This window comes from Vulpes vulpes, chromosome 10, assembly GCF_048418805.1.
Source record: "Vulpes vulpes isolate BD-2025 chromosome 10, VulVul3, whole genome shotgun sequence".
Classification (NCBI taxonomy): Eukaryota; Metazoa; Chordata; class Mammalia; order Carnivora; family Canidae; genus Vulpes; species Vulpes vulpes.
This window is the reverse complement of record NC_132789.1, coordinates 52632599-52645461: the sequence shown is the minus strand read 5'-3', so window position 1 is coordinate 52645461 and position 12863 is coordinate 52632599. Positions and strand designations below refer to the sequence as shown.

Genomic DNA, 12863 nt, shown 5'->3' with positions numbered 1-12863 from the left:
AAGTCCTTTAACCTGACATGGCATTAAGGCCTAATTGCATATTTATGTTCCCATAATAGCTTGTTAGGAGACCGTATTTGGGTTCTTTTGCTTGTGTTAAAATGCTTAATGAAAAATGGCAGAGGTAGGCACGTTATACCCAATTCATGCGTTGTTATGTGCCCCCCAAGGCCTATTTTTATTTTTAATCACTTGACATTGCTATTTATTAGCATCCTGTCCTTAAAGGCAGTTGACTTGTGAGTGTATGTTAATATGGTGAAATACAGTGTCAATATGGCTACAAATTTTAACATTATAGTGGAGTAAAACAATTGGTTTTGGTACTGCTCACTCAATTCTGTACATGCTAGAGCTGGCTGGAGTCTGTGGCATGCTCATTGGTTAGAGTTGCTAAGGACTACGCTTTTCTCTTCACAGCTGTGTTGTGGGAAAGCTAGTCTCTTGAGCATTCTTGTTCTGAATGGACTGGAGTAATTTAACTTTTGTACTTTCTCAGCTCGTTAGTATTATATAACAAATGGCTGCTTAAAGACACCAGGAACACTGGCTGGGTTCTCCAAGTGCTGTTGGCTAAATAGATGGGAGGGGAGCTTCTAGTGACTAAGAGACTATAGTAGCTAATCTTTTTTATCTGAATGATCCAGATTGACTTTTAGAAGAAAGACAGCCTTCTGATCAGTGAAGATGTAAACCACAGACACTATAGGATATACAATCTAAATCTAGATTATACTTGAATTAGACTGTAATCACTGACTTCATATGCAGTTCAGATATTAACTGATTTAGCATCTGGTGTGTTCTACCTCAGAATATAGGTTATTTGACTGGCATATATTGGAATCTTGACTAGTTAGAAGATAGCTTTAGTATTCTCAATACTGAGGAATTTTTACTTACAGAAACTGAAGGCTCAGAAGAGGAGGATAAAGAAAATGACAAGGCTGAAGAAACACCAAATGAATCACTTCTTGAAAACAAGGTAAATTATTATTCAGTATCATCTTCAGCTTTCTTATTGTAGGACTGTAGCTTACTAGGGTAGGCCTTATTATCATAGCCATTTCTTGGTTAGGGATTGGGGACCCTTTATTTGTGCCTAGAATCCACACATCCATTTAATCCCAGGATGTCCTATCTATTAAGATAGAACCCAACATGTCACTGTTAGATACCATTCACATAAGGTGATAACTTGGAGAAAGATTATAGGGTTTTAGGTTTCTGTAGGTTTTAGGGAGAAAGCCTAAATTTTGAATCCTGTATCCTGTGGGGTTTTTTTTTTTTTTAAGCTGTATTAAATGATACATTTAGATTTGTGATCTAAAAATGCCTGTCTTCTGAATAATACCAATGATTTGGATATACCTTTTAGTCTCTTCAAGAAAACGAAGAGGAGGAGATTGGGAATCTAGAGCTTGCCTGGGATATGCTGGATTTAGCAAAGATCATTTTTAAAAGGTAAAACTTATGGTGTTTCTAGGCTCAGGTTGGGAGTTTGGAGGTTGGAAGTAGAATATCAGTTAGGCTTGGATGAACGCTATTAGGATTTCTGATCTTTTCCTTTCAGGCAAGAAACAAAAGAAGCTCAGCTTTACGCTGCACAGGCACATCTTAAACTTGGAGAAGTTAGTGTTGAATCTGGTAATACATTTTCTCTTTCCTTTAATGTTCCCCTCTACCCAATTCTTCCTCTAATTCCTTAAAATTCAGCTTAATTGATCATCAGTTGTGGGCAATTGAAATAAGATTTTATTTATTTGAGACAGAGAGGACAAGCAGGGGTAGGGACGGGGGAGAAGCAGGCTGTCTGCTGAGCAAGGAGTCTGACACCAGGCTCCATCCCAGGACCCCGAGATCATGACCTGAGCTGAAGGCAGACTCTTTTTTTTTTTTTAATTTTTATTTATTTATGATAGTCACACAGAGAGAGAGAGAGGCAGAGACACAGGCGGAGGGAGAAGCAGGCTCCATGCACCGGGAGCCTGATGTGGGATTCGATCCCGGGTCTCCAGGATCACGCCCTGGGCCAAAGGCAGGCGCCAAACCGCTGCGCCACCCAGGGATCCCGCTGAAGGCAGACTCTTAACTGACCCTGGCAGTTGGCTTTAACATGGCAGTTGGTTTGGGTTCCTATAGTTCTTAGAATAGTGAAAAATCTCTTCTGAGTCTTTTTTAGTCATTTCCCCCCACCCCACCCCCAGTTTCCTGTACAGTGATCTAAAATTAGGAGTATTAGGACACCTGGGTAGCTCAATGGTGGAGTGTTTGCCTTTGGCTCAGGCCATGATCCCGGTCTGGGGATCGAGTCCTGCATCAGGGTCCCTGCATGGAGCCTGCTTCTCCCTCTGCCTGTGTCTCTACACCGCACCCCCGTCTCATGAATAAATAAAATCTTTTTTTTTTTTTTTTAATTTTTATTTACTTATGATAGTCACACAGAGAGAGAGAGAGAGGCAGAGACACAGGCAGAGGGAGAAGCAGGCTCCATGCACCGAGAGCCTGATGTGGGATTCGATCCCAGGTCTCCAGGATCGTGCCCTGGGCCGGAGCAGGCGCTAAACTGCTGCGCCACCCAGGGATCCCTTGAATAAATAAAATCTTTAAAAAAAATTAGAAGTATTATATATTAAATCCCATCCATTTGCTTGCTATTCTTTTTCTCTTTATTAGAAAATTATGTCCAAGCTGTGGAGGAGTTCCAGGCTTGCCTTAACCTGCAAGAACAGTACCTGGAAGCCCATGATCGTCTTCTTGCAGAGACCCACTACCAGCTGGGCTTGGCCTATGGATACAACTCTCAGTATGATGAGGCAGTGGCACAGTTCAGCAAATCTATTGAAGTGATTGAGAAGAGAATGGGTGAGTGATCATCAACCGTTTGCTGATAAGCTTGACTGGATCCAGTAATCGACAAGATTAAAAAGAAAAGGATCCTTTGGTGGTAACTCTTACTGATCACTTCAGCCTGTTCTTTGTAGCTGTACTGAGTGAGCAGATGAAGGAGGCTGAAGGATCATCTACTGAATATGAGAAAGAAATTGAAGAGCTGAAGGAACTGCTTCCTGAAATTAGAGAGAAGATAGAAGATGCAAAGGAGTCCCAGCGTAGTGGGAATGTAGCTGAATTAGCTCTGAAAGCAACTCTGGTTGGTTTGGTTTCCTTTTAAAGTTTTGATAATAGAATGTTTGATATTGTTGGAAGGCTCATGGCATTAATGTTCCATTTGCCTAGGAACCATGACATGGTTTCTAGGGAGTTGGTGGTTAGAAAGAATGTGAGCATTTATCTAATTATTCTTATCAAATGGTATAATGCTTAAGAAATATACTTTGGAGCCAGACTGGGTTATATGTCTGTATGTGACCATGAGCATGCTACTTTAGTCTTTGCTTAATAAATGTAAGCTATTACTTCCATCTTTGAGAACTCCTCTGTATAGATTAGTAAGGTATTGATGGCTTTTAGCTTTGGCTCTGCTTTTGACTGCTGGAATGTCAAGGAGCTTTCTATGCCACAGGTGATGACATGATATGGAGGAGTTAATTTAACATCTACACTGTGCCTAAATCCCCAGTTTGGGGGTAGCAGGTGCAGGTAAAGTGGGGATGGATGAAATTGCTATTATATGTAGGCCCACTAGTATTGAGGTCTTAATCAGTTATTTGATAATTGGTACCTACCTGTGGTAGGTGTGTGGGTGATCCTGGTACGTTCTTTTCTGGGGCCCACTTGGGTCTGTCCCCTCTCATACAGGTGGAGAGCTCTACTTCAGGTTTCACTCCTAGTGGAGGCAGCACTTCAGTCTCCATGGTGAGTATTCAGGTTATTTTTGTCACTTAATATTAGGCCTATTTGTGTCCTGTGTAGTTGTACATTGTTAATAAAGTCCTTTTTGTCAGGTTGCCAGTAGAAAACCAACAGATGGTGCTTCCTCATCAAATTGTGTGACTGATATTTCCCACCTTGTCAGAAAGAAGGTAAATCTACATGTGGTCATTTCCCTTCTATTTTCTTTCCGTTTGCTTTTGTTTTGTTTTGTTTTTTGCTTCACATGATACATGAGGAATCATTTTTAGTATTTGGTGTGATAAGTCATTCGTTTTGTGAAGTTGGTGAGGATTTGAGTGAAGGTAGTTTTCACTTGAATATGTGTTCTGACAATTTTTCAGGCCTCTTTTGGCCCAGGACTATCAGGGAAAGCTGCTGAGAATTGCTTACGTCGGCTCTTCTTTTTCTTTGATAGTAGTCATTGAGCTGCAGACCTGCTGATAGTTAAACTTCTGAGTCTGCCTTCTCCTTCTGGTTACAGTAGTTTTTTTCTCTTGTGAGAGACTGATTCCTTTGTTTCTGGATTCACAAACTTGGGGTTGGCTTACTGTTCAGATCTATTCTTCACACTCACTCCCACCCTTCCCAGTAGAGAGGCTGGATTGGTATGTTGTGGTTTCTAATTTATTGTAGGAGCAGAGGTTGGCATCTGCTTCCTATGGCCATGAGAGGCCCTGAGAGCCATGGATCCCGCTTTTGAGGATATCTGCACCATGGGGTGGCAGCAGTGGGGGAGGAGAGGTGTGAAGGGGTTGTTAGTTTTGCAGTTCTTGTAAAAAACATTCAGCACATTTGTGAAGCCTTCACAATTCTATCTTTAGAGGAAACCAGAGGAAGAGAGTCCCCGGAAAGATGATGCAAAGAAAGCCAAACAAGAGCTGGAGGTCAATGGAGGCAGTGGGGATGCCGTCTCCAGTGGAAATGAAGTTTCAGAAAACATGGAGGAGGAGGTGGGCAGTTAAAGAGGGCTTGGACGACTCTTGCCTTATTTCCCTTTGTTCTCAGGCCCTGGGGAAGCTAGTCCTCCTAAGTGCATGTTCCTCACCTTGAGACTGTTTGGATTACTTGAGTGCAACCCTTATAAGAACAATGCAGGGAACTATTTGGTTATAGAATGTAGGATGTCTCTCTCATTGATGAATGGAAACTATATACATATCATAGGTCCCACTCTAATGAATGTATGAGAAGGCACTTGATTGACAAGACCATTGGGTTACTTCTGCTTGTTCCCTTTCCAAGTAATGTATGAACATTGGCTCTGTCAGCCAAACTATAGAGAATTTAGGATATGGCCTTACATTTTGTGGTAATTGTCCTGTTAGTGTAGGGAGCCTAGCAGGGTTTCGGAGACCTGTTCACTTGCTCTAAGGCCTGCTTGATTGTATAAGACAATAGCTTAAACTAGGGTCATTTATGCCCAGGCTCCCTATTTATCTTCCAGGCTGAGAATCAGGCTGAAAGCCGGGCAGCAGTGGAGGGGACAGTGGAGGCCGGAGCTACAGTTGAGAGCACTGCATGTTAAGAGAGGGCACAGAGCCTTCCTCCTGAGGGAAAGTGTTTTTGTATATAATGTATTTTTTCACTTTGGGGGGATTCTTTTTGTATAACTTCAATAAAGATTGTAAGCAAAGGTTGAGGCTTTGATTTTTTTTTTTTCTTAAATACTGGCTGAAACTGTGCCTTGGAGCACTCTGGGTTTATAGAGTGGTCAAAGGTGTACCCCTCTCTCCCTTTCTGTACTGATCTGTTGGAAATTCTCATCCAAGTTCCTGTCTAATGTGGAGGTGATCAAATCAAGCATAGCCATAGGCCCTTTGTTTTCCAATGGTGCTATATATTTTTTCCATTTTAAATACCGGACTGCTGTCTTGCAAACCCCTTTATTTTGGTGCTTTCCTTTGATGGGGGCTATAGAAGCAAGACTTGGTTAAGATCTTTGCTCTTTGGTGCTGATACTGGTTTTTTTTTTTTTTTTTTTTTTTTGGTGCTGATACTGTTTGATGGACTTTGACTGAGCTGGTAACCTACCTGCCTGAGCCAGGCCCTAAAGTGATAATTTTTATGCACCTAATCTCCAACTGGGGGTCAATAATTCTGTCCTGTTTTAAAAAGAACTCTGAAGAAAACTTGTGAGGGAGGGGTGGGGGAAGGTGACCCCTAAAGAAAACCGGTGTGCTAACTGGAGAACTGAGTGTTCTGGTTTGAAAGTGGCTATGAGACTGGATGCTTTGGATGTAGTTGGAACAGTCTGTGGGGAGGCTGGCTGGTGAAGTTTTGTTTTTTGTACAGAAAGGCTGAAATATATCTTATTACTTGAATCCAAATTGTTACCCATCTGCAGTTTTGACTTCTCAAATAAAGATGCTAAAAAATGTTGCTGGTCTGGACTTGTGTTTAAAGATTTTCCATTGGGATCCTGTGCTATCCCAAGCATTTGAATGTGGGATGTGGGGTTGAAAGAAACTGGGCCACCAGTGTTGGCTGCCCAGTCTAAGAGTGCTGGTGCTCATGATTCTGATATATTTTTTTTAATTTTTATTTATTTATTATAGTCAGAGAGAGAGAGAGAGAGAGAGAGGCAGAGGGCAGAGACACAGGCAGAGGGAGAAGCAGGCTCCATGCACCAGGAGCCCGACGTGGGATTTGATCCCGGGTCTCCAGGATCACGCCCTGGGCCAAAGGCAGGCGCCAAACCGCTGCGCCACCCAGGGATCCCTGATAATATTTTTTGAAGATTTTATTTATTTATGAGAGAGGCAGAGGGAGAAGCAGGCCCCATGCGGGGAGCCCGACCTGGGACTCGATCCCAGGGCTCTAGGATCACGCCCTGGGCGGAAGGTGGCACTAAACTGCTGAGCCACCTGGGCTGCTCAGGATTCTGATATTAAAGCCATCCCCTTGAGACCTCACTCCTGTTCAGGGTGCAAGGCTAGTGGGAGACCCCTCCTGCCTGAACTGCTTCTGCCCCTGTGACCCTTAGTTTAAGAACCCGTTATGCCAAAAAAAAAAAAAAAAACCAAACCAAAAAAACCCTTTACGCACCAGTTACTACTGGGATCGGAATTTCAAACAGGGCCTGCCCTTACCTAATGGGATATAGTAATTCTGACCACCCACAGGGCTACTTTGGTGCACTGGACAGTATTTCAGAAACTGCTATTTGAATGTCCAATGTCTGAGGCAGTTTTTCAGTGTATATTTTGTTTTCTAAAGAAATATAAGGGAAAATGGTTGGAATTTTTCTGGGCTGGTCATGGTAACTCATGGCTCCAGAATTTTTGGCTTTGGACTTCCCGAAGATACCCCTGTATTGCATGTTCTTCCAAATCCTGAAGATTTTAGGCCTTTGACCTTTGGTTGACACTGGGTTCTGGGGCTAGGCCGGATATCAAATTTCAGCCAGATTTTACATGTGACCCTCTGTAAGTGTAAGGTACGGGAGGGCCTAGTTTATGGGGACCTTTATAGCCCCAAAGGCTTCCCAGGGGATGTCCTGAATGAAGAAGTGTGGTAACAAGATGGGCTTTAGCAAAACAGCAACAACAAAAGAATAGGTGAGAACAAATTTATCAAGTTCCTTTAACAAAGAGTGCCCCCTGCTCATATTTCAAAGAATTTATATTCCAGGCAATATTGCAAGAACTCACATGGGGTGGGGATGGGGGGGGAGACAAAAAAAATTCCTGTTTTACAAAAGGAAAACTGGTGAAGAAACACCAAGTATTTGTGGAAGGTGGTAAAGCTGTGCTTGGACCTCCTATCTTGAGCTTGTATCTGCTATTTACTGTCTAAAACCCCCTGAGAACATGGAGTAGTAAAGCTGCAGGTCTGGCAACAGGCCTCATTCTAAAGTCCTAGTTCTGTGTATGGGAAGCTACTCATGTCCACGTTCCTTAAACTCAAAGCCAGAGGGGGTGGGTCAAAGCTGGGATGAGGGCCCAAACCCTCATCTGTCCTTGACTCTGCTGCTGAGGGGCTCTTCTGCAGGAGGAGGGGGGTCGACAAAGCCAGCTGTGGGGACAAGGGAGCTTGCTTCTAGTGAAGGTGAGCAGGACATCTGTGGACAGGGATAAATTTATCTTTAGCAAGAGGTTAATATCTTGTCTACCTAATGTAAAACCAGGTTAAAAACCTCACTGCTGATTTTATCCCTTTACATAGTTAAAGGAGTTAATTCACAGAAAGCTTGGAACATGGTGCTCAACAAATGCTGGCACTGAACCACGCCAATGACACCTTGGTGTCCCCAGCTCTAGGCAGGCCCTTACTGGAGGTGGATATTGGTACTCCTGGGTGCTTGCTGGGTTGATCTCTGCCAGTGTCTGGACACCCGCATCTCTTGCGTTAACCAGTCTCAGAAAGAGCTCGGCCTGACCTACCTGGAGAGATGAAATGGTACTGCATCCATCTGTACCTGGAGAAGCACCTGGCCCCTGTCCTCCAAACTCACCTGGGGAATCCCATTCAGCTGTCCAAGGCTAAGGCTAGGGTCCAGAGGGAGGGTCCGAAGTGGAAGACGCCAACGTCCACTCAGCACCCTTTGATCCCAGTCAAAGAGCACCAGGGAGGTCCAAGCCTTTGGCTGTGGTTCCCCAGCCCCTGCCAGCCCCTGCCAGGTCTGTAGCTCACAGACCAGGGATACTGATGGTGAAGGTGGCAGTCTAGAAACAACCAAAACAAGGTGTCGGAAGCCAGAACTGTTCTTTCCTAGGGCAGCTCTCCGAGCCAGCAGCCCTGTATACAGATAAGAAAACTCAGCAGGATGAGGGAAGAGCCTCAATTAAAAAGCACCGGAGTTGGTCTCCATGTCCTGACCTGGGTACAGGCTGCCTGCTGGCAAGGATGGCACAGTTGCCCACGGGCCCCGGAGCTGGAGGTGGGGGCAAGCAAAGGGCTGGAGGCAATGCTGTGGCCCCTCCTGTATCCTGTCCATCGCGGGTCAAGCCAGTTACCAGTCGCACCCAAATCCAAGAAGCCTCAAGGCCCCGAAGGAAGTCATAGAAAATGACCAGGCCAGCCCTGAAGAACACAGGTCTCAGCTGGCACCTATAAGCCCCATTACCCGCCCCCTCCAACTCTCAACCCTGACCACCCCCCCCACCCCCCAACCCTGGCCCTCAGCCGTCAGTTCCCCAACCCTAGCTCTTCCTAGTAGGTCTCCAGTTCAGAGTATCAGAAGAGGGAGCAGGCCTCACCCAGGGTCGTAGGGTGCAGGGCCCAGAACGTCAGGAGCGGGCAGGAGGAAGTGCGGATCCAGGCCTAGGTTTCTGGTCATGGTTCCCAGGGCCCGCAGCTGTGAGTGGGGGAAGCGCTGACTCCGGCGCGGCCCCAGGCACCCCGGCTTCCCAACTACCCAAACCAACTGCCCGGGCCCCACGCCCTGGGCCCTCACGGCCTTTTCGGCGCCACTCAGTAGGACGCCTGCCGAAGGTGGACGCGGCGGCAGCGGAGGAGCCACCGGCGGAGGGAGGCGTGGGGGATCTTCCCTCCTCAGGCACGGGCTGGGATCCACCACGGGGCGAGGCTCCCTGGGCCCTGGGAGCAGAGTTAAGGGTAGGGCAGCCGTGCGCAGGCCGCGGCAAGTACCAGGGCTGAGAGGCCCTCTCCCTGACGGCCGGCGATGGCGGGGGCAGGAACGCGCAGCCACAGCGCGCCCGGTCCCCACGCGTGGTCCCTCTAACCCCTTCCTCTGAGCTCGGCCTGCTGGGAGAGCGAGACGGCGCGGGGCAAGGACGCTCGCTGACCCCAGGACGCAGGGCCTGCGCCCCTCTGCATCCGCAAGGCCAGGATTTCTGCCTCCAGGCGCCGGTTTTCAGCTTCCACTGCCAGAAGCTCCTCCAGGGCGGCACCTGTCCGTCTTCCTGAGATGAAAAAGTCTGTCACCTCTGACCCCTGGTGACCAGCTGGTGCGATCGGATCCGAGCAGCTCTCTCCAACTCCAAAGCCTCTGGTCAGGGCTGGACTCACTCCAGCTAGCCGTTGCCACAGAGGCACCCACGGTTTCCACCTTCGGGTGGTTCCCACGCCAAAGCTGCCCGCCCGCCCTCTCTCCTCCCAGAATTAAGGCCACGGCTTCCGAGAGGCCCTCCCGCTGGCTCCGCCTGTTCACCTCTGCGGGGCTGCAGCCGCCGCAGATCCAGTGCTGATGCCTCCACTTGCAGTTGGCACATGTGGCCCAGAACGTCGGGGTTCCGGCCCCCACCTCGAACGTAGGCCTCACGCAGAGCCCTGGGGACGCAGTGGCGGACAGGACGCAGCAGGGATTTTCCAGGACTGAGCAGCGCTTCGCCCCAGCCACCCCGGCCCCCGGTCCTTACCCGATCTCGGCAGCCAGAGTCGCCGGGGTGGCCTGCAGCACCGGGCAACACAGTTCCGCCTCTCGCGAGGCGTGGGGCCGGGTCCTGGGGCCGGGGGCGGGGGGGGCGGTGGGGGCGGACCCGGCGTTGCTGCTCCCGACGCCCGCCGCCGGGCCCCCGGAAGCCCCGCCCCCTCCCGGGGGGCACGTGCGGCCCTCCCGCTGCTAGGGGGCCTCCGCCTCGCGCGCCATGCCCCGCCCCGGCTCGGCCCCGCCCCCCCCCCCCCCCCCCCCCGGCCGCGCGCCGAAGCCCCCGCTCCCGCTCTCACCCGGGCTCGGGCTGCAGCAGCCGAACCTGCGCCCCCAGCGCGTCCAGAGCTCCGCGCGATCGCCTGGCTTCCGCCCGGAGTTCTCGAAGCTCCCACTCCAGGCCTCGGAGGCGCGCCTGTCCGGCCCGGGTCTGGGCCAAACCTTGGAGGCGTTGGCTTAGTTCTGAGGCGTTAAGGGACCGAGTCGCAAAGGGTCCGACAAACTCGAAGCCGAGGGCGGGGGCTCCCCTCCCCTCACCCTCGCGGCGTCGCTCCAGAGCCCGGCTCTGCGACTCCGTCTCCGCCACCCGCTTTGCGTGAGTCCCTTGCAGCGCCCGAAGCCGCTCCCCAGGGCTTCCAGCAGCTTCGGCGGTGGGGCCGTATGCGGGCGCCTCCCTGCGGGGCCCTTCTAGTCCCCTGGGGACCTCTGTTATCCAGGGCAGCATGTCCTGAAGGTACAGCCACAGCCGCTGCACCTGGACGTAACGGGAACCCGCGAACCCGCGATCCATGTTGGGGTAACCTGCCCCAAGATGGCAGGGACCTGGGGGAGGAGGCTTCATTCGAGCCAGTGGGGAAAGCGGGGAGTACCTCCTCGGTTAGCTGCTTTAGAGCCAATTCGCTGGCCGCCTGGTCTGGGAGGCCCTGGTGTTCTTGTGGCACAACCTGGCGACAGGGCGTGGGGTGAATCCGAGGCTCCGAGTTGCTTCAATACCCACCCGTGCGGCCACGGACGCGGCCCTTTCGAGGGGGGTGACCCGGGGTCACCTCGCGGGTCAGACGGCCAATGCAGAAGCGCTGAGTGTGGGTGGCCAGCAGTGGCCAGGAGCGGAAGACCATGTCACAGGACCTACAGGACAGGAGCCCTGGCTCCTCCGGGGACGCGGCCATGGGACGGGACCCTTCACTCTGCCAGCCGGGACCTGCGGGAGGGAGGACAGAGCAGGGCCAAGGGGGAGGACGAAACTAAGCCAGAGGCTGAGGCAAGGCCAGGTTGGCCGAGTTTACAGGATTGTGTATGTTTGGGGAGGAGACTCCGCTCCCCGGGCAGCAAATACAGGTCTGGGCAGGTCTGGAACATGGGTGGGGAAAGGCTCCCCGCTTGAAGAAGCGTCACCAAGTGGGCTGCACCCCATTCCATGAGCACAGTCGAGGCCCTTCGGAGGCTCCCCCTTGGGTTTCCTGCCCTGGCAGCTGCCCCAGGCCAGACCGTTGTCACACACTCCAGTCTCCACCAGGGAAGAATCTTGTCCTTGTTTTGCCCAAGTGGATGTCGCCCAGGTTAGTGTCACTCCCCATGCTGGGGAACACCTGGGGAAGGAAGCCGTCTGCCTTTGTGGGTTTTGGGCCAGGAAACCTGTCCCTCCCCTAAGCCGAAGCTCGCCCGCAACCATGGCTTTTGCGGCACCAAATCGAGCAGTTTATCCCTAACGTGCATTCCCGATTCCTGTTTTCTTGAGTAGTTCTGTCTCTCGAGGGAAGAGAATTCGCAGCCCAAGGGATGAAACTTCTGGGAGGACGTAAGGAAGCAGATGAGGGAATCCGATGTAGAAGGGTAGGTATTCCTTCACCGGAGGCTGGCCTGGGGCCCAGCAGGCCTCCTGTGCTGACCCAGCTCGGCCACTTCCCCATATGTACTCGGCCACCAGTGGCAGGAACTCCGGCAGGGACTCCGTTTCTTGGCTCCCTTTCCTAAACAAGCAGGGACGGACTGCGGTAGCGTCCCCCGCACCAGGTAAGGCCGAGGTGTGACCAGCAACAGGTTACAAGCGTTTCAGCGCATGTGATCTCAGCCAGCTTAATTTCAAGCAAGCAAAAGGGCAGATGCTAAACAGCTGAGCCACCCAGGCGTCCCTAATTTCCAGTTGAATGCTTTTACAACTTAATTCATTTTACAGTATTTCACGGATTCTATGATGCACTTTTTTCCCTCTCACATTTTAACACTGAAATCAGGACAATGGAGTATCGTAATTGGCAAGGTTTTTTTTTTTTTTTTTTAAAGATTTGGTAAGAGAATGAGTGGGGGTAGGGGCGGGGGGTGGGTGGGGGAGAGAGAAGCAACTCCTTGCTGAGCAATGAGCTGGACTCAGGGCTTCATCCGACAACCCTGAGATCATGACCTAAGCCGGAATCGAGACTCGGAAGCTTAACAGACTAAGCCACCCTGGCGTCCTACAACTTTTCTTGTTTTAGAGGAAGTCTAAACATTGTCTGAAATTGTCATTATCTAAATTTTTAAAGAGAAAGAGTAAACACAAGCAGGGGGAGTGGCAGAGGGAGAAGTGGGCTCCCCACTGAGCAGGGAGCAGGATGTGGGGCTTGATCCTGGGATCATGACCTGAGCCAAAGGCAGACACTCAACCGACTGAGCCACCCAGGTGCCCCTGTCTAAATGTTTTAAGACATTTTTTTTTAAACAT

At 50.1% G+C, this 12863-nt stretch overlaps 2 protein-coding genes across 7 annotated transcripts in view; one reads left to right on the top strand and one right to left on the bottom strand.

The window, feature by feature from the left end:
• NASP (nuclear autoantigenic sperm protein) overlaps positions 1-5467 on the top strand; it is a 40501-nt gene extending 35034 nt beyond the window's left edge. For all 3 annotated transcript variants that reach the window (XM_025991933.2, XM_025991931.2, XM_072724118.1), the window contains 9 exons: positions 906-985; positions 1379-1464; positions 1574-1647; positions 2677-2865; positions 2985-3151; positions 3760-3816; positions 3906-3983; positions 4656-4784; positions 5279-5467. In XM_025991933.2, coding sequence (XP_025847718.1) covers positions 906-985; positions 1379-1464; positions 1574-1647; positions 2677-2865; positions 2985-3151; positions 3760-3816; positions 3906-3983; positions 4656-4784; positions 5279-5359 — 941 coding nt within the window. In that variant the 3' untranslated portion in view covers positions 5360-5467. The remainder of the gene's footprint in view (positions 1-905; positions 986-1378; positions 1465-1573; positions 1648-2676; positions 2866-2984; positions 3152-3759; positions 3817-3905; positions 3984-4655; positions 4785-5278) is intronic.
• A 1921-nt stretch (positions 5468-7388) lies between these two features.
• On the bottom strand, positions 7389-11437 carry CCDC17 (coiled-coil domain containing 17). 4 transcript variants are annotated; one of them, XM_072724120.1, is made up of 12 exons: positions 11209-11437; positions 11032-11106; positions 10462-10916; positions 10155-10238; positions 9947-10065; positions 9582-9698; positions 9230-9372; positions 9033-9130; positions 8653-8856; positions 8288-8498; positions 8106-8216; positions 7389-7894 (listed from the first exon to the last, which is right to left on the bottom strand). In XM_072724120.1, the coding sequence occupies exons 1-12, from the start codon at positions 11329-11331 to the stop codon at positions 7784-7786; spliced, it is 1851 nt and encodes a 616-aa protein (XP_072580221.1). In that variant the 5' UTR covers positions 11332-11437; the 3' UTR covers positions 7389-7783. The 4 variants fall into 4 exon arrangements, 2 of the variants coding, with proteins under 2 accessions (XP_072580221.1, XP_072580220.1); XM_072724119.1 differs by having other exon boundaries at positions 9033-9372; positions 10462-10624; positions 10700-10916; XR_011994825.1 differs by having other exon boundaries at positions 9230-9698; positions 10155-10624; positions 10700-11106.
• Between the last annotated feature and the right edge of the window lie 1426 nt (positions 11438-12863).